Source organism: Mirounga leonina, unplaced genomic scaffold, assembly GCF_011800145.1.
Source record: "Mirounga leonina isolate KUSES-001 unplaced genomic scaffold, KU_Mleo_1.0 Mir_170, whole genome shotgun sequence".
NCBI classification, from domain to species: domain Eukaryota; kingdom Metazoa; phylum Chordata; class Mammalia; order Carnivora; family Phocidae; genus Mirounga; species Mirounga leonina.
Window position 1 is genome coordinate 38,405,970 of NW_023270433.1, and position 18,700 is coordinate 38,424,669.

The 18,700-nt window shown below is 37.9% G+C and overlaps 1 protein-coding gene across 1 annotated transcript; it reads right to left on the reverse strand.

The window, feature by feature from the left end:
• Positions 1-1,817: 1,817 nt before the first annotated feature.
• Positions 1,818-2,560, reverse strand: LOC118018229 (cyclin-dependent kinases regulatory subunit 2-like). Its single transcript, XM_035016677.1, has one exon. It carries the CDS (start codon positions 2,334-2,336, stop codon positions 2,097-2,099), a length of 240 nt encoding a protein of 79 aa, XP_034872568.1. The 5' UTR covers positions 2,337-2,560; the 3' UTR covers positions 1,818-2,096.
• Between the last annotated feature and the right edge of the window lie 16,140 nt (positions 2,561-18,700).

Here is an 18,700-nt window from a genome sequence, read left to right on the forward strand (position 1 = left end):
GAAAGAGTCTCCTGCAAAATGATTGATTGAATTTCTTATTAAACATTCAAGGAGAGGGTAGAGATAAGGAAGTCCTCAAAGACAAATTGAACTCAATTTGGAACATGGGGAGAGAGAGTTTATGCACTCAAGTGTTGAGAATCAAATTTATACCTATTTTACATTTAATAGTAACTGACTTTGTTAGACTTTGACTATGTTCTCTTAAATAGGCTGAGACAGGGAAACTAAAGAGACCCAATGAAAAACTGCTTTTCTGCTCCTTTTCCTGCTTCTATTCTTGCTGGGACCTACACCCTCACCTTACACCTGCCTTATAGAACAGATAATGGATGTGCTCCTTGTAAAGGTCAAGGAGTTAATGATTTCTTTGGAGTCTTCCAGCACAATAGGTAGCATCTAAGGAGTGACCAGGTGGGATCATCATGAATATTTTCCAAGACCACTGATTCACCAAGACCCCTGGCTCCAGGGCATAAGTGACTTATGGAGAACACCTAAACACTCATCTTTGTTCCTGGATGCCTAAAGAGACCACAGTCCTCAGTAAAAACTCTGGACCCCAAGCAAGGACAAGACTCTCTCTCCTTTCCCTTCTGAGTCTCTCAGACACTCTGTATTTGCTCTATGTCTTCAATAAACTACTCTTACTTCCTCTCAGCTTGTGTTTGATTTCCATCCTGTGTGAAGCCAAAGACCCTCTTGGCTGGTCCTGTGGGACCTCTTCTGGGTTCTTGGACCCAGCCAGCCTGCATCAAAACCATCCATCTTGACTACGTATCACCTTACCTTTTCAATTTCTCTTCCATAGCACTTAATACTCATCTGATGTGATATGCTTATTTATTAATTTTATCTGCACTAGTTTTAAGCTCCATGAAGGATGAGACTGTCTTTCTTATTCACTGTTCTATTTCCAGTGCTTACAATAGTGCTGGCATATAGTAGGTGCTCAATAAATACATGTTGATTGAATGAATAGTATTTAGAAACTCTCATGGTAAAAAATGGGAGAAAGTGATGAAGATGTCAAGATATTTAATCTTGAAATATAAACAAGATGAAGCTCTGTATGAAATGAAAAATATTTCTTGGATTTCTTGAAAATAGTGCTATATCGTCATTTTGTGTTTTGCTTTAATACTCTTCAATTTATCTAATACCTTTGCTTTTCCTTTTATGGCTTATCTTTGTTCAGCAGATGATCCTCCTGGGGTATGTTGGCAATTGGGAAAGTGTGTGATTTTATCAGCTCACTCCCTGTATTTGGCAATCTGAGAGTTTCAGTCAAAGTGACCTTATTTATTCTCTCTTTGCATATTGCTTATATAGCTTACTATTTTTTAAACATATCTGTATTTTATATTCTCCCTATTTGAGTTCCTAAAGTAATGATGGATCATTTTTATATGGTGGATATTTAGCATTCTTTACCTTTATAGTCTACTTGGCATATTTACTTTGATACCAGCATGGCATTTTTAATGTATTTTGAAATGTGGAATTCATGTTAAAAGAATTAAGACAATGCTTTCTTTAATCTAGAGTTAGCTAAAAAATAAATGTGAGATGGGGGGAAATATTGTGAGAATTTAAGAAAAAGGGAGAACAACCTATTTGGAGCCAAATTCCAACAGACTCTTACCAGTAATGCATGCAGTCTGAAGAAAAGAGAAAATCAGGGAGCCATAGGAGTTTCCATTACCATGAAATCTCACCAAGTTACATATCTCTCCAATTGGATAAATTCTCCTTTATTAGTTATCTAGTGCTTAGTAGCAGATCTTCCAAATATTAGCTTCTTCTTTTTTTTTTTTAATGCAACATACAAACTTTATTTAACAAAAGTAACAGGTAAAGTCAAACAGGCACTTATATTAAGAGAAAAACCGACTAGAAGAAATTTTATCTTAAACACCTTATAGTAACCTATTTGCAGTTGCATTTGACTGAGCTCTGTTGCTGTGAAGAATACAGCTCATGCACAGGTACGGATCAACAGTCTGTACATTCTTCAAGTATTCACTGAATACTACCTTATATACACATATACATTAAATGTGGAAAAGATTTAATTGACGATCCCCAGATAGACTTCATTTTTGTTGCTTTTTTGGAAGAGGTTGTCTAAAGAGAAGAATATGTGGTTCTGGCTCATGAATCATGTAATGAACCCAGCCTAGACTCTGTTGGACACCAAGTCTCCTCCACTCCTCTTCAGACATCAGATGGGTTTTCGGGACTTGTTTGGAAAGTTCTCTGGGTAACATGACATGCCGGTACTCGTAGTGCTCGTCGAAGTACTTGTCTGAGTAGTAGATCTGCTTGTGGGCCATCCTGCGGGCGGGCGGGAGTGACGGGGCGCAAAGAGCGGGCGCAGCGGGCCACACGTCCGGGTCCAGCCAAAGCAACGATTCGACTGCCCAAATATTAGCTTCTTAATCCAACTGTAATAATTTCATATCTCTCACAGTTTTTCTGGGTCAGGAGTTTGAAAGGGACTTGGCTGGGAAGTTTTGGCTCAGGGCCTCTCCTGGGGCTGCAGCCACGTGAAAGTTTGCAGAGAGCTGAAGGATCCACTTACAGGAGATGGTGTTGCAATGTTGGTATATTGGTGGTCAGTATTAGTCGGAGGCTTCAGTGCCTTTTCCTGGCCTTTCTAGGGCTGCTTAAATGTCCTCACATCATGATAGGTTTCCCCCAGAGTGAGCAATCTGAAAAGTCAAAAGAGAAACTGCAATACCTTTTATGGTCTAGCCTTGGAAATCACACTTCCACCATATCTATTGGTCGCACAGACCCATCCTGATTCAATGTAGGAAGAAACTAGACAAAAATATGAATACAAGGAGTCAGGAATGATTAGAGTCCATCTTGTGGGCTGAGTGCCACAACTACTAAGCTTAAAACTCTCTCTAGGCAGAATTAGAGAGACAGAAAGCAAAATGTATCTCTCCAGTTGTGACTGCCCACATAATATCAGCTCCCTTAATAGTTTCTTTCTGCTATCTGAATGAATAATCAAAATCTACAACATCCAGCCCTACCATACCTTAGGGAGAATTCAAATGATGTTCAGACAGACATGAAGGAGACCTAAGTAGAATATATGGAAAGTACTTTTTCTTTTTTTCTTCCTTTTTTTTTAAAAATTTTTATTCTTATGTTAATCCCCATACATTATATCATTAGTTTAGATGAAGTGTTCCATGATTCATTGTTTGTGCATAACACCCAGTGCTCCATGCAGAATGTGCCCTCCTCAATACCCATCACCAGGCTAACCCATCCTCCCACCCCCCCCACCAGAACCCTCAGTTTGTTTTTCAGAGTCCATCGTCTCTCATGGTTCATCTACCCCTCCGATTTCCCCCGCTTCATTCTTCCCCTCCCGCTACCTTCTTCTTCTTCTTTTTTTTTTCTTAACATATATTGCATTATTTGTTTCAGAGGTACAGATCTGAGATTCAACAGTCTTGCACAATTCACAGCGCTTACCAGAGCACATACCCTCCCCAGTGTCTATCACCTAGTCACCTCATCCCTCCCACCCCACCCCCCACTCCAACAACACTCAGTTTGTTTCCTGCGATTAAGAATTCCTCATATAAGTGAGATCATATGATACATGTCTTTCTCTGTTTGACTTATTTCACTCAACATAATACCTTCCAGTTCCATCCACGTCGTTGCAAATGGCAAGATCTCATTCCTTTTCATGGCTGCTTAATACTCCATTGTATATATATACACCACATCTTCTTTATCCATTCATCTGTCAATGGACATCTTGGCTCTTTCCACAGTTTGGCTATTGTGGACATTGCTGCTATAAACATCGGGGTGCATGTACCCTTTCGGATCCCTACTTTTGTATCTTTGGGGTAAATACCCAGTAGTGCAATTGCTGGATCATATGGTAGCTCTATTTTCAACTTTTTGAGGAACCTCCATACAGTTTTCCAGAGTGGCTGCACCAGCTTGCATTCCCACCAACAGTGGAGGAGGGTTCCCCTTTCTCCGCATCCCCGCCAACATCTGTCGTTTCCTGACTTGTTAATTTTAGCCATTCTGACTGGTGTGAGGTGGTATCTCATTGAGGTTTTGATTTGGATTTCCCTGATGCCGAGCGATATTGGGCACTTCTTCATGTGTCTGTTGGCCATTTGGATGTCTTCTTTGGAAAAATGTCTGTTCATGTCTTCTGCCCATTTCTTGATTGGATTCTTTGTTCTTTGGGTGTTGAGTTTGATGAGTTCTTTATAGATTTTGGATACTAGCCCTTTATCTGATATGTCATTTGCAAATATCTTCTCCCATTCTGTCGGTTGTCTTTTGGTTTTGTTGACTGTTTCCTTTGCTTTGCAAAAGCTTTTTATCTTGATGAAGTCCCAATAGTTCATTTTTGCCCTTGCTTCCCTTGCCTTTGGCAATGTTTCTAGGAAGAAGTTGCTTTGGCTGAGGTCAAAGAGGTTGCTGCCTGTGTTCTCCTTTAGGATTTTGATGGACTTCTGTCTCACATTGAGGTCTTTCAACCATTTGGAGTCTATTTTTGTGTTTGGTGTAAGGAAATGGTCCATTTTCATTCTTCTGCATGTGGCTATCCAATTTTCCCAACACCATTTGTTGAAGAGACTGTCTTTGTTCCATTGGACATTCTTTCCTGCTTTGTCAAAGATGAGTTGACCATAGATTTGAGGGTCCATTTCTGGGCTCTCTATTCTGTTCCATTGATCGATGTGTCTGTTTTTGTGCCAGTACCATGCTGTCTTGATGATGACAGCTTTGTAATAGAGCTGGAAGTCCGGAATTGTGATGCCGCTGGCTTTGCTTTTCTTTTTCAACATTCCTCTGGCTATGCGGGGTCTTTTCTGGTTCCATACAAATTTTAGGATTATTTGTTCCATTTCTTTGAAAAAAGTGGATAATATTTTGATGGGGATTGCATTGAATGTGTAGATTGCTCTAGGTAGCATTGACATCTTCACAGTATTTGTTCTTCCAATCCATGAGCATGGAATGTTTTTCCATTTCTTTGTGTCTTCCTCAATTTCTTTCATGAGTATTCTATAGTTTTCTGAGTACAGATTTTTTTCCTCTTTGGTTGGATTTATTCCTAGGTATCTTACGGTTTTGGGTGCAATTGTAAATGGGATCGACTCCTTAATTTCTCTTTCTTCTGTTTTGTTGTTGGTGTATAGGAATGCCACTGATTTCTGTGCATTGATTTTATATCCTGCCACTTTACTGAATTCCTGTATGAGTTCTAGCAGTTTTGGAGTGGAGTCTTTGGGGTTTTCCACATAAAGTATCATATCGTCTGCAAAGAGTGAGAGTTTGACTTCTTCTTTGCCGATTTGGATGCCTTTGATTTCTTTTTGTTGTCTGATTGCTGTGGCTAGGAGTTCCAATACAATGTTGAATAGCAGTGATGATAGTGGACATCCCTGCCGCGTTCCTGATCTTAGGGGGAAAGCTCTCAGTTTTTGCCCATTGAGAATGATATTCGCTGTGGGTTTTTCATAGATGGCTTTTATGATATTGAGGTATGTACCCTCTATGCCTATACTCTGAAGAGTTTTGATCAAGAAAGGATGCTGTACTTTGTCAAAAGCTTTTTCTGCATCTATTGAGAGGATCATATGATTCTTGTTCTTTCTTTTGTTAATGTATTGTATCACATTGATTGATTTGCGGATGTTGAACCAACCTTGCAGCCCAGGGATAAATCCCACTTGGTCGTGGTGAATAATCCTTTTAATGTACTGTTGGATCCTATTGGCTAGTATTTTGATGAGAATTTTTGCATCCATGTTCATCAGGGATATTGGTCTGTAATTCTCCTTTTTGATGGGGTCTTTGTCTGGTTTTGGGATCAAGGTAATGCTGGCCTCATAAAATGAGTTTGGAAGTTTTCCTTCCATTTCTATTTTTTGGAACAGTTTCAGAAGAATAGGTATGAATTCTTCTTGAAATGTTTGGTAGAATTCCCCTGGGAAGCCATCTGGCCCTGGGCTTTTGTTTTTTGGGAGATTTTTGATGACTGCTTCAATATCCTTAGTGGTTATAGGTCTGTTCAGGTTTTCTAGTTCTTCCTGGTTCACTTTTGGTAGTTGATACATCTCTAGGAATGCATCCATTTCTTCCAGGTTATCTAATTTGCTGGCATAGAGTTGCTCATAATATGTTCTTATAATTGTTTGTATTTCTTTGGTGTTGGTTGTGATCTCTCCTCTTTCATTCATGATTTTGTTGATTTGGGTCATTTCTCTTCTCTTTTTGATAAGTCTGGCCAGGGGTTTATCAATCTTGTTAATTCTTTCAAAGAACCAGCTCCTAGTTTCGTTGATCTGTTCTACTGTTCTTTTAGTTTCTATTTCATTGATTTCTGCTCTGATCTTTATTATTTCTCTTCTCCTGCTGGGTTTAGGCTTTATTTGCTGTTCTTTCTCCAGCTCCTTTAGGTGTAGGGTTAGGTTGTGTACTTGAGACCTTTCTTGTTTCTTGAGAAAGGCTTGTATTGCTATATACTTTCCTCTTAGGACTGCCTTTGCTGCATCCCAAAGATTTTGAATAGTTGTGTTTTCATTTTCATTGGTTTCCATGTATTTTTTAAATTCTTCTTTAATTTCCTGGTTGACCCATTCATTCTTCAGTAGGATGCTCTTTAGCCTCCATGTATTTGAGTTCTTTCCGACTTTCCTCTTGGGATTGAGTTCTAGTTTCAAAGCATTGTGGTCTGAAAATAGGCAGGGAATGATCCCAATCTTTTGGTACCGGTTGAGACCTGATTTATGACCTAGGATGTGATCTATTCTGGAGAATGTTCCATGGGGACTAGAGAAGAATGTGTATTCCGTTGCTTTGGGATGGAATGTTCTGAATATGTCTGTGAAGTCCATTTGGTCCAGTGTGTCATTTAAGGTCTTTATTTCCTTGTTGATCTTTTGCTTAGACGATCTGTCCATTTCAGTGAGGGGGGGTTTTAAAGTCCCCCACTATTATTGTATTGTTGTTGACGTGTTTCTTTGTTTTTGTTATTAATTGCCTTATATAATTGGCTGCTCCCATGTTAGGGGCATAGATATTTACAATTGTTAGATCTTGTTGTTGGATAGACCCTTTAAGTAGGATATAATGTCCTTCCTCATCTCTTATTACAGTCTTTGGTTTAAAATCTAATTTGTCTGATAGAAGGATTGCCACCCCAGCTTTCTTTTGGTGTCCATTAGCATGGTAAATGGTTTTCCACCCCCTCACTTTCAATCTGGGGGTGTCTTTGGTTCTAAAATGAGTCTCTTGCAGACAGCATATCGATGGGTCTTGTTTTTTAATCCAGTCTGATAGCCTGTGTCTTTTGATTGGGGCATTGAGCCCATTTACATTCAGGGTAACTATTGAAAGATAGGAATTTAGTGCCATTGTATTGCCTGTAAGGTGACTGTTACCGTATATTGTCTGTGTTCCTTTCTGGTCTATGTTGCTTTTAGGGTCTCTCTTTGCTTAGAGGACCCCTTTCAAGATTTCTTGTAGGGCTGGTTTTGTGTTTGCAAATTCCTTTAGTTTTTGTTTGTCCTGGAAGCTTTTTATCTCTCCTTCAATTTTCAATGACAGCCTAGCTGGATATAGTATTCTTGGCTGCATATTTTTCTCATTTAGTGCTCTGAATATATCCTGCCAGTCCTTTCTGGCCTGCCAGGTCTCTGTGGATAGGTCTGTTGCCAATCTAATGTTTCTACCATTGTAGGTTACATATCTCTTCTCCCGAGCTGCTTTCAGGATTTTCTCTTTGTCTATGAGACTCATAAGTTTTACTATTAGATGTTGGGGTGTTGACCTATTTTTATTGATTTTGAGAGGGGTTCTCTGTGCTTCCTGGATTTTCATGCCTGTTTCCTTCCCCAAATTAGGGAAGTTCTCTGCTATAATTTGCTCCATTATACCTTCTGCCCCTCTCTCTCTTTCTTCTTCTTCCGGGATCCCAATTATTCTAATGTTTCATCTTATGGTATTGCTTATCTCTCGAATTCTGCCCTCGTGATCCAGTAGTTGTTTATCTCTCTTTTTCTCAGCTTCTTTATTTTCCATCATTTGGTCTTCTATATTACTGATTCTCTCTTCTGCCTCATTTATCCTAGCAGTTAGTGCCCCCATTTTTGATTGCACCTCATTAATAGCCTTTTTGATTTCTACTTGGTTAGATTTTAGTTCTTTTACTTCTCCAGAAAGGGTTTCTCTAATAACTTCCATGCTTTTTTCAAGCCCAGCTAGTATCTTTAAAGTGATGATTCTGAACTCTAGATCTGATATCGTACTAATGTGTATTGAGTAGGTCCCTGGCAGTCAGTACTACCTCTTGTTCTTTTTGTTGAGGTGATTTTTACCATCTTGTCATTTTGTGCAGAGGAGAATAGATTAATGAGAGAACAAAATGCTAGCAGAGTAACCACGTCCCCAGAAAATATACTCTAAACAAACAAAACAAAACAACAACAACAACAACAAAAAACCAGAATGTGATCAAATATGATCAGGCTGGTATATAGATCAGTGCCACACACTAGATTTGGGGTGTATTTTGGTCTTTTAGAAGAAAGTGCCTCCCAAAATTTTAAAGAATGGAAAACTTATATATGTACAAAAATAAGGGTTGATATGATGAAGGGATGGAATATGACTGTAAAGATGGAAATTATAAAAAATTTTATAAAAGGAATTGATAAGAATTTCTTTGATAAAAGAAAGAAGAGGATTTAAAAAAAGAAAAAAAGAAAAAAAAAAGGGAGAGAATGTGATCAGGCAGGGGAGTAGAAAAAACCATATACTAGAGATTTAGGATATATTTTAATCTGTTAGAAGAAACTATCTCAAAATTTTAAAGAGAGAACAACTTATATATTTATGCCAAAAATATGGATAACTACTATGAAGGGATAGAATATGAGTCTAAAAATGAAAAATAAAAATGTTTTTTAAAAAAAGGGATTGATAAGATGTTGGTTGAAAAAGGGAAAAAGAAAAATTCAAAAAAAAAAAAAGTTAAAAAAAAATTAACTTTGAAAGACTAAAGAATCATGGTAAAAAAGCCATGAATTCTATGTGCAGTATTTCCCTAGCGCTGGAGTTCTGCCGTTCTCATTGATCGGTAAACTTGGTCTTGGCTGGCTGTTCTCGCTGATCTTCTGGGGAGGGGCCTGTTGCCGTGGTTTCCAAATGTCTCTGCCGGAGGCGGAATTGCCCCTCCCTTGCCCCCTCCCGGCTAAGTAATCTGCTCGGGTTTGCTCTCAGGAGCTTTTGTTCCCTGCAAGCTTTCCGTACAGCTTTGGAGGTGGAGAGTGAAAATGTCGGCCTCCCAATCTCTGCCCTGGAGGAGCCGAGAACTCGGGCCCCGCTCCTCAGTGAGCCCCCAGAGAAAAGCCGTCAGTCACTCCCATCTCCCTGGTCTCCGGCCGCACTCCGTCCTTGCCCGGCCTGTGACCATGCGTTTCTATCTCTGGCAACCGACCCTGTGTGGAGTCTCCAAATGCAGCAGATCCCTGCGGTGCGCTCCCGCGCGGCTCCTCCCAGGGGGGAGGAAGGTGAGTGTCCCCGGATCTGCCGCTTGTTGGGTCCCTGCTGGAGGAGCAGGGGCCCGACTGTGCCGCGGATCATGGTTTATGGCAACCCCGAGCTGAGAGCCTGAGCCTGGGCTCCGCCTCTGCAGCTGGCTTCCCTGCTCCCTTACCTGGGAGCTCTGCCACACTCAGGCACCCCCGGTCTTTCTGTGACCCCGAGGGTCCTGAGACCACACTGTCCCGGAGGGTTCCACCCCCCGCTTAGCCACCAGAGTGACGTCCCTCGGCGGAGCAGACTTTTAAAAGTTCCGATTTTGTGCTTCGCGGCTCTATCACTTGCCAGAAGTGGTTGACGGAGGCCCCTCCCCCGCCATCTGTCCTCCCGAATATCGCCTCGGATTCACTTCTCTGCACGTCCTACCTTCCAGAAAGTGGTCGCTTTTCTGATGAGAGAGTTGTTGCTAATCCTTTCTTCGATCTCCTGTTGGGTTTGTAGGTGTTCAGAATGGTTTGATCCCTATCCAGCTAAATTCCTGAGAGGAGACAAAATCCAGGTCTCCTACTCCTCCACCATCTTGCTCCGCCCTCTTTTCTTCCATTTTTAAAAAAAATTTCTTTTTCAGATACCAAGTTTGGTAGAATTGACCTATTCTCATTTAAATATTGGAAAAGAAGAAGACAAAGCAAAAAACAAACTAGAACAATAACCATATGACATTTCCTTAGCCTATTTTCTCTTCTACTCCCTGAAATTATCCTTTTGTGCCTTCACTCTCCTCAAAGCTCCTGCTATACTCTGCCTCTTAGTTCTTCAGCAATTTGCCTCACTTCTAGAAGATTAACTTTCCTACGTCTGCACCACATACTCTCCTCACTTCTGTTGTTAGGGGAGAATTGTCTGTGCTTTCGGTGGCTCTCGGTTCTTCCCCTCATGCACTAGAATGCATCATCTCTCCCTCCTGGAAACTTGGCTAACAACTGTGTCTTTTCTTTCCTCAGTTTTCAAAGTTTTTCTTTTTTGGGGTCATTCCTGTCGGCCTAAGAACATGCCATTAATATTCTCACTTTATGTTATTTTTTTCTTGACCTCATATGCATCTCCAAGTCTTGCTCATTTCTCTTTTCCCCTTCAAGAAAGCTCCTCAAAAGATCTCTGTATACTTGAGGTCTGTAATTCCTCCCTCCTCAGTCTCTCTTGAACAAACTTCATTTGAGCTTTTACATGGTTCCACTGAAATAGCTCTTGTCAAGGCCATCATCTAACCATCATATCGCTATGTCCAAAGGTCAGTTCCAAGCGCTCTTACCTGACTTATCAGTAGCACTTGACACAACCAATCACATCTCCTAGATCCTCTTTCATCTTGGCATACTATGGTTAATTTCTTTCTCCAGTGGTTTTTTGCTCCCACAATACACATCCAATGTTAGAGGCAGATAGGAAACTCTTTACAGACTAAAGACTGTTGAAATGGCTGCTCCTCTCATTAGAGCTAATGGATCCTTCCTGCTTTCCCCTATTTATTTTCTTTTAACAGAGAGAAACAATAAAAACAAAATAATGCAAACAAATCAACAAGGTCATGAGTCTAAGAGTAAGACTGTATGTAAACAATATGAACAATCACATACGAGTTAGAAGGAGGGATATTAAGAGCTTGGGTATAGCAACTCTCCCAGTTTGACATGCCAGTATGGGAGATGGGAGCTCCTCCTGAATACCAGTCATCCAGGCCTTGTTTTTAACACATGTATGTTCTACAAACATTATAATTGTATAATCCAAGTGTTTTATATTCCCTGTTTTTCTTCAAGTACCATGAAATGAGAGCATATTAAATTCTCCAATTAAAATAATTCTATCAATACTAATTTTCAAGATTTTTTTTTCTGTATAGTCTTCAGTGCTATAAATTCTTGCAGCTGTTTCCATTTTACATTGTTGTGAAGAGATCAGGTAGATGAGGAAGAAGAAACAACATGAACTGAAGACGTGCAGCCATTGTGACAGGCAGAAAATGGAAGAGTGTATGTCACTGAAAACCAGATGGAGAAAATATTTTAAGGAGGAGATGTGATTGGCTGTGCACTTTTTTTTGGTGAACTTTCAACTATGGGGCTTGAGGTGGGTTGGTGCACATGGCCTGCACCGCCATGTTGTTTAAGGGTCACCTGTATAAGAGGTTTACAGTGGGCAAACTGGTAAAGACCTGCCTTAGCAGGTGTGCTAGGTGACTGTCAGCTAGTTATTTACTCTACAGCCCTCAGTTAGGTTTCATTGTTATTTCCAAGATGAATAAGTACCGGTGTTATATTATTGAGAAAGCATAACAGCAGGTCTTATGAAAAACACTTTAACACCTTGCACACAGACTGTCCATTATCTTTAGTAATGTAAATCCTCTCTGACATTCACATTACATATTTGCTTTATAATGCACTCCCTTGTTCCTCACTTTTATCCCTAATTCATAATTATGACCATTTTGTTTAGAAGAGGATTAGGGTCATTATTATTAGGAACATGTTCTTTCCTATCTAGAGTCAATGAATTCAGTGGAGATTCTTGCCTGTATGATGATTACTTGATTAGGTACACCTGGAAAATCATAACAGGAAAGGATCCAAACAAGAGAGACTCTTTATTTTTGTTGTTCAGGCGTGCATAAGTGTGGAGGATACTAGGGACACTCAGGCTACAGACATAAAACCATTTATTTAAAACATGGATCTAGGATACTTATTGACACTTGTGTTCCCACAGCAGGGACCAGAATCCTAGTGCATTTAAACTGAACAGAAGCTGGGGCTAAAAGAATAAGAGAGTAGTTTTATTTAATAATTTAAATTGCTGATTTTGGTAATAACATCTGTTCAGATTTTCTTACCCACAGAATAAAGAATGGCATGGAAACTTTTATCTTTTCTATAGTAGTATTCATTGAGAATTTTCTTTGTAAGTACATACAGGGAGCATGATCAATTGGAATATTGTTAGGAAGAGGGGTGGCTAGTATGTATATCTACTAATTTTGGAGGTTCATGAGAGTCTAGAAAGATAGGAATTCAAAAGAAATGTTTTCCAAAAGCAAATAGATAAAATAATCTACTTAGCATATTTTAATTTAATTAATCAATATTTAAATAATGTCTTAGGTATCCATCAGTGGAAGACATTTTCTAAGGCATATTAAGACATAGTAAACGTTAGGAAAAAAATGATAGGGGCACTGTCTCCATAATCTCATTCCATAATTGGTGCAATTTGTGCTTTGATGTGCACTTTTGGGAGTCAAAGATAAAGCCTCTGTAGGGTTATTTTTTAATATAAATGTCCTTATGGGTGCTAGTCATAGTAATTTATGAGATCACCTACTGGGGATTATCTGGAAGTACAACATTATATTATAAGTAAAGTTAGTGAGTCTCTGATATTGAATATAAGTCAGGGCTACTAAAAGTGGAAAGGATCCTATTAATTTATATAATGAAAAGTAGAATCCTGTATTCATTTTTTGGGGTCTCGTTTCCTATCAAATGGCAATAATAAATATTGGAACTAATATTGCTTCAAATAATATATAGAACAAAGTAAGTTTTGTGCTAGTGAATGTTTGATTAAAACTATTTGAACTAAAATAAACATTGAAATAGAGCATTATTTGGGGATTTCAGGCACGTTAGGTGAAATTGGCTAGCGACTAGTATGAATAGTGATAATCTACTTGTATCTACTGGCAAATGTGTAGATAGTGAGTTGAAAAATAGTACAATAAAAACGTAAAGCTTATTTCTTTATGTAATAAGTTTATTAAATAATGAGGTTTTAAGAGGTAGCTACTTCAGATTTTATTTGTTTTGGAGCACCATACCTAAGGTGGGAAAGCAATTTTTAAAGTTGATATGGACTGAGAATTTTGAAATAAAAAAATGCGTATACCTATCAGTCTTAGAAGAAGTGCTAAGCATTCAGTTCTAATAAAGTATTACAATAAATAAAAATGATGCCCACTAAACATTATAATGAAGTTATTATATGGGATAAATTAAAAGACTTAGGAAGGCTATTATGAATGTAACTGAGAGGATAAGGGTATTAGGTAATTATGGTATAACCCATAATATAAGGTGTCAAAGTTATTTGTCTTGTGCTTACACTAACTAATTTTACTCTTACAAGACTTTTTATAACTCATTTTTAGGCTAAATCTGTGACTCATAGCTTTTATTTTATTTTTACTTATTTATTTTTATTTTATTTATTTTATTTATTTACTTCTGTTATAGGTTGATATACTGGGAAGTCCAAGGCAGTGTTAGTAACAATAAAATTTGGGGGTCAAACAGTAACACTTTGATTAATATGGGAAGCATTTTCTTGTAAACTACAGGTGGACAGTTCTAGATTTTCAAATCCAATTCACATGTTCTTGATTTTTCTGTATATAGGTAGTTACTGTGGTAATAGGAATGAAATGACTAATTATGGAAGTGAATAATGTTAAATATCTTGATACTAATAGATTAATTGCTCTTCACTGGGTTTAAAGCAAAACTAAGATTCTGAGTTAGTTGTACTAAATTAGTACAAGAAGAATAGGATCAGTATCAATACATTAGTATATAAAGACATAAAGAGCAATTAGAAGGGTCAGTATTAGGGTCAGTTCCAAAAGTGAAGTGATCGTGTGTGAAGTAAAGCTTTATTTGGCATATAAAACATGGTTGGGGAATGTTTTACCAGTAATTACACACTTTCCATGAGTCTATTTTTATAAGTAGTCATGAGTCATAGATGCTGTCAGAATTAGTGTGTGATGTTTCATAATAATTCAAATGTAAACATCTAAGATGGTGTTGATAAATAGTGTTTGTAATATTTTTTAAAATTTATTTCCTTTAGGCTGTGGGGGCTCAGGTGATATATATGCCATCAGCTAAAGAGATAAAAATATTAAGACATGATACCACTAATGGGTTTAGCATTGCTATAAGGAAAATTATTATCAAGACAAGGGCAATAATAATCAATTATAATCAGCCATAAATCTAAACATCTCCTAATAAAAGCCCTCACTGATTAAGGTCAGCCTGAATTAGTTGTCTCTACTATTCTATTTGAGTTTAAAAACCATGTAGTCAATATAGTGATCACTTTGTGATTTGCTGAGTATAGTCAAAAGTAGATAAGTCTATGTAAAATGGCTAAGAATAAGCTTCATTCAGCAAATGTAAGGGCAGAAGATAATTCTTCATTTTACCAAGTTGGGAGGTTTAACTTATGTACTGAATTGCACATTCCAAGAAGCAGTTAAATAAAACCTTGTCTGGGCTTCTTCTGCCTCTCTTCCCAAAAGTTACAAGTAGATCAAAGCCAATTATTTAGGGAAGGTAGTTGTTCATGCAAAGGGCACATGTGCATATATTTATGTAGTTATTATTACCTATAACAGAATAATTGCCAACATGACCTCATGTGGAAGTTTTGTTATGCTCACACAGCTCCAGTTAGAGGGCACACTCTGAGCTAAACTGTCTGCACAGCTAAGCTTCATACAGACAAATCGTAGTTTGAAGTTTAATTCTATTAGTGGATATGATCTTAGTGTGGACGTTCAGATTGTTTAAGCAAGGTCAGGATGATAATAGGTGCCATAATCCATATTAGTGTTGATAAAGTTAGAAGTCAAAGTTGTTCTTTGTTGTATCATTTGATGGCATCTGCCAGTGGCTGAAGTCCAAATGGACCTACAATCTTTGGTTCTTTTTGAAATTCAATGTGACCTAAATTTTTTGGTTAAGCATTGAGAAGGCCAAGGCTAATAGATAGCAGTAATTAGTAACTGCAAAGTAATTGGTAACATGTTTGTTAAAATAAAAATTTGAGCCCCCCAAAACAAAGTTTTAAATTTATGTTATTACCTATGTTATTATGTTATTACCTATCACCTCAATGAGCCCAATTCTTACAGAGGGCTTTTAATAATCTCTTATATCCACTGATATTTAATATCAGTCTTTCATGTTGAATAGACCTTATTTCTCAAGTCCTTTTATACTATGAGGTATCTTTATATGAAGTGAAACCAAAAGGAACTGCTCTGATTTGATCTCAGGCCACGCAGAATTTTAATGATGGAACAAAAGAATATTTTTACTAGAAGTTATCTTTAGGATGTCTGGATGCAACAATAAAACCATACATTTTAACATCAATTTGATCTCTAAAATAGGATTTCATTGTTTCCACTTGAGAAATCTGTTCTATTGATAAAAATTTTGGTGCAACCAATGATAGTGATGTATTTTGAGTGATTAGTCTAGATTTGACCATTTGCTGGCCTTTCTGTGTTCTGAGGTCACTGAACCAAAATAATTAATTCAGATAATTATTCCTCTGCTTTGGTAGATACTAGTTTTCATATTCAATTAATACATTTAAGTTTTTTTTTATGGGTTCCTTTAGCAAATAAAAGGAAGGTTGAATGTTCATTTACTTTAACTTCTTTCAATCATTCCTTACTGCATTTATATTTCAGATTAACAGTATGTTAAATTAATATATTAACAAGTTTTTTTCTATCCTCAATCAATGGCTCATCCATTTTCATAAGGGATTATTCAAAGCAGTATTTATTAATATAGTACTTTTTTCTCTGCATATATAGGTTAATCCAATATAGTATTAAGAGATGATTTTGCTTATAGGTATTTAGTTATGGTTGAGCTGGAATGCATTTGTAATTGGTGCTGCCCTTAAGCCAATTATAATTTTACGAGTAATTACTCTGGAGGAAGGTTTTATCCTATTTCAAATGATCTCTACATCTTCTGATTAACATTTAATTTACATTAGGATTGATTCTTAAGGTAAATTCAAAGTTAAACTTAAATTCTGCTTTGGATAACCAACTGTCACCTGGCTATATTTTATTTTACCTCTTTCTGTAAATCCTTGTCATTATTTTGTCACAGAGAAGAATTTTTCCCTATTAACTGTTTACAAGTAGCTCCTACACGGTCTACATTTTAAGTTAAAGTTCTCTTTCTTATGTTCTAGTTAATTCATTATGCCAAAATGTAAGATTTAATCTTTCCTCTTTTGGGGGGACCAGGGGAGGGGTTTGAGCCTTTAGTGGGAAAAAGATAGAATATGGAGCTCAGGAGCACTGAATTTGGTGTGTCACTGTGTCAAGGGTTGGGGACACACGGCAGCACCAGCAAACAGGATATACATAAACAAAGATCCACAGGGGCACAGGATGAAAACTGGTACGTGGCACGATTAAGTCTGGGTGCCTTCCTCACTCAGCAGCATGTCGGAGATCCTGCTGCTGTTGGGGAACAGATGTCCAGACTCTGGGCATTGCAAGGTGCCCTCTGACACATCCTTCTCCAGCAGTGGGTGGTGCATCTTCCTTAGAAATTCCTCATCATGCTCAAACCCCTCAGTCCGCCCTCTGGGCACCTGATCCAACAGAAGCAAGGCAGTGGCCACCCCCAGAAGCCTTCCAGATACCACCGTGGGTATCACAGGTGACAGAACTCGAGGCACATGGGGTTGGGGGGAGGAGCTACAGAGCCGCACTCCCAGCACAGGCGAGCTCAGCGCGTGGTGGAAGAGTGGCTTTATGTCTCTAGGGTCTCTACCACGTGCCCAGCCAGGGGGAGCAAGGAGGCCAGCTCTGGGCAGCTCCACTTACTATGTTGTTGTATTAACCTTTGCATTACCGAGTTATTGTACTAAACTTTAGATTAATATTACTTATTTGAGTTTATTCATATTATGTTTGGAGTTCTGTTCCAGGAAGGTGAGCTATGTGCACACTTCAAGGCCTGATTCTATTTTTTGTTGTTGTTGTTGTTGTTGTTAATTTACTTTTAACTTCTCGGTTTCCCAAAGGTACTATTAATGGACTTAGAGAAATGTAGCTCATTCCATATATACTGATCTAACATTGTTATGGTAATTCTTGTCATTATTTCATCACTCTTGAGAGTTTGCTGAAATGGCACCATACTGGTTAAATGAACAAGTGGTTATGAGATTTATTTATTATAGAACAGGGTTCTTTAGAGGAGTTTAAAACATTACAAAGTATTTTGGATTTTTTTTAAAGATTATTTATTTGAGAGAGAGAGAGAGTGAGTGGAGGGAGGAAGAGAGGGAGAGGGAGAGAGAAAAATCTTAGGCTCTGTGCTCAGCATGGAGCCAATGCCAGGCTTGACCTCTGGACCCTGAGATCATGACCTGAGCCAAAATCAAGAGTTGGAGACTTAACTGACTGAGCCACCTAGGCACCCCAAAATATTTTGGATTTTAAGGTACTGTTAGTAGTACTCTGGTGAACATACATATATATACGTATGTATGTATATATGTGTATATATATATATACACATCATGTATTCTAATGCATTTGTCCCAGTTGTTAGAATTCGTGGGGATACTTTCTTTGTATAGTTCCAAAATATTTTATTTTGACATATCTTTAGAGAATTTGATTTCAAAGTCAAGATTAGTTTTTTTTAATCTTATCCATCAAATAGTTGAATTGGGAAAATCATTTCCCTTTAAAATACAGCTTTAAAAAAGACACATGAATAAACATAACTCAATATTGTTAAATATATTATAAAAACCTCTGAAATTCAAATAAATAACTTATAGATTCGTTGGTTGCCTATCCATCCCTAGCAAAATGAGAATCTCTGTGCTGTTGGTGTATTAACATTTTTTCAAGGTGTTAGCCTTGAATAGAACAATCTTATTCTCATTTTGAAACTGGGAAGAAGAATAAGATGGCTTCTGAATGGATTAGTGAATGGACACTTTATGTTCCTTAATTTTATATAGTTTATTTTATTTTAAAAAAACCAATGTTCATACATTTATGTATTCTTCTATATTTTAAGGAAAAGAATCCTAAGAAGTAGGAGGAAGTCCTGGAAAAAGTACAACTGAAGTTTTTCAAGCTTTGATAAATTCTTCTGTCAAGACTCATAAACTAGGAATAGCACATGGCTTTCAGGGGGCTGCGCAGTGTTGGGTAAACGAGGAAGTAGAACTTGGCACGGTGGTGAGAAAGTGGAAAATGACCCTAGCAGCCGGCTGGAAGCTGACAGCATGGTGGAAATGTTCCACA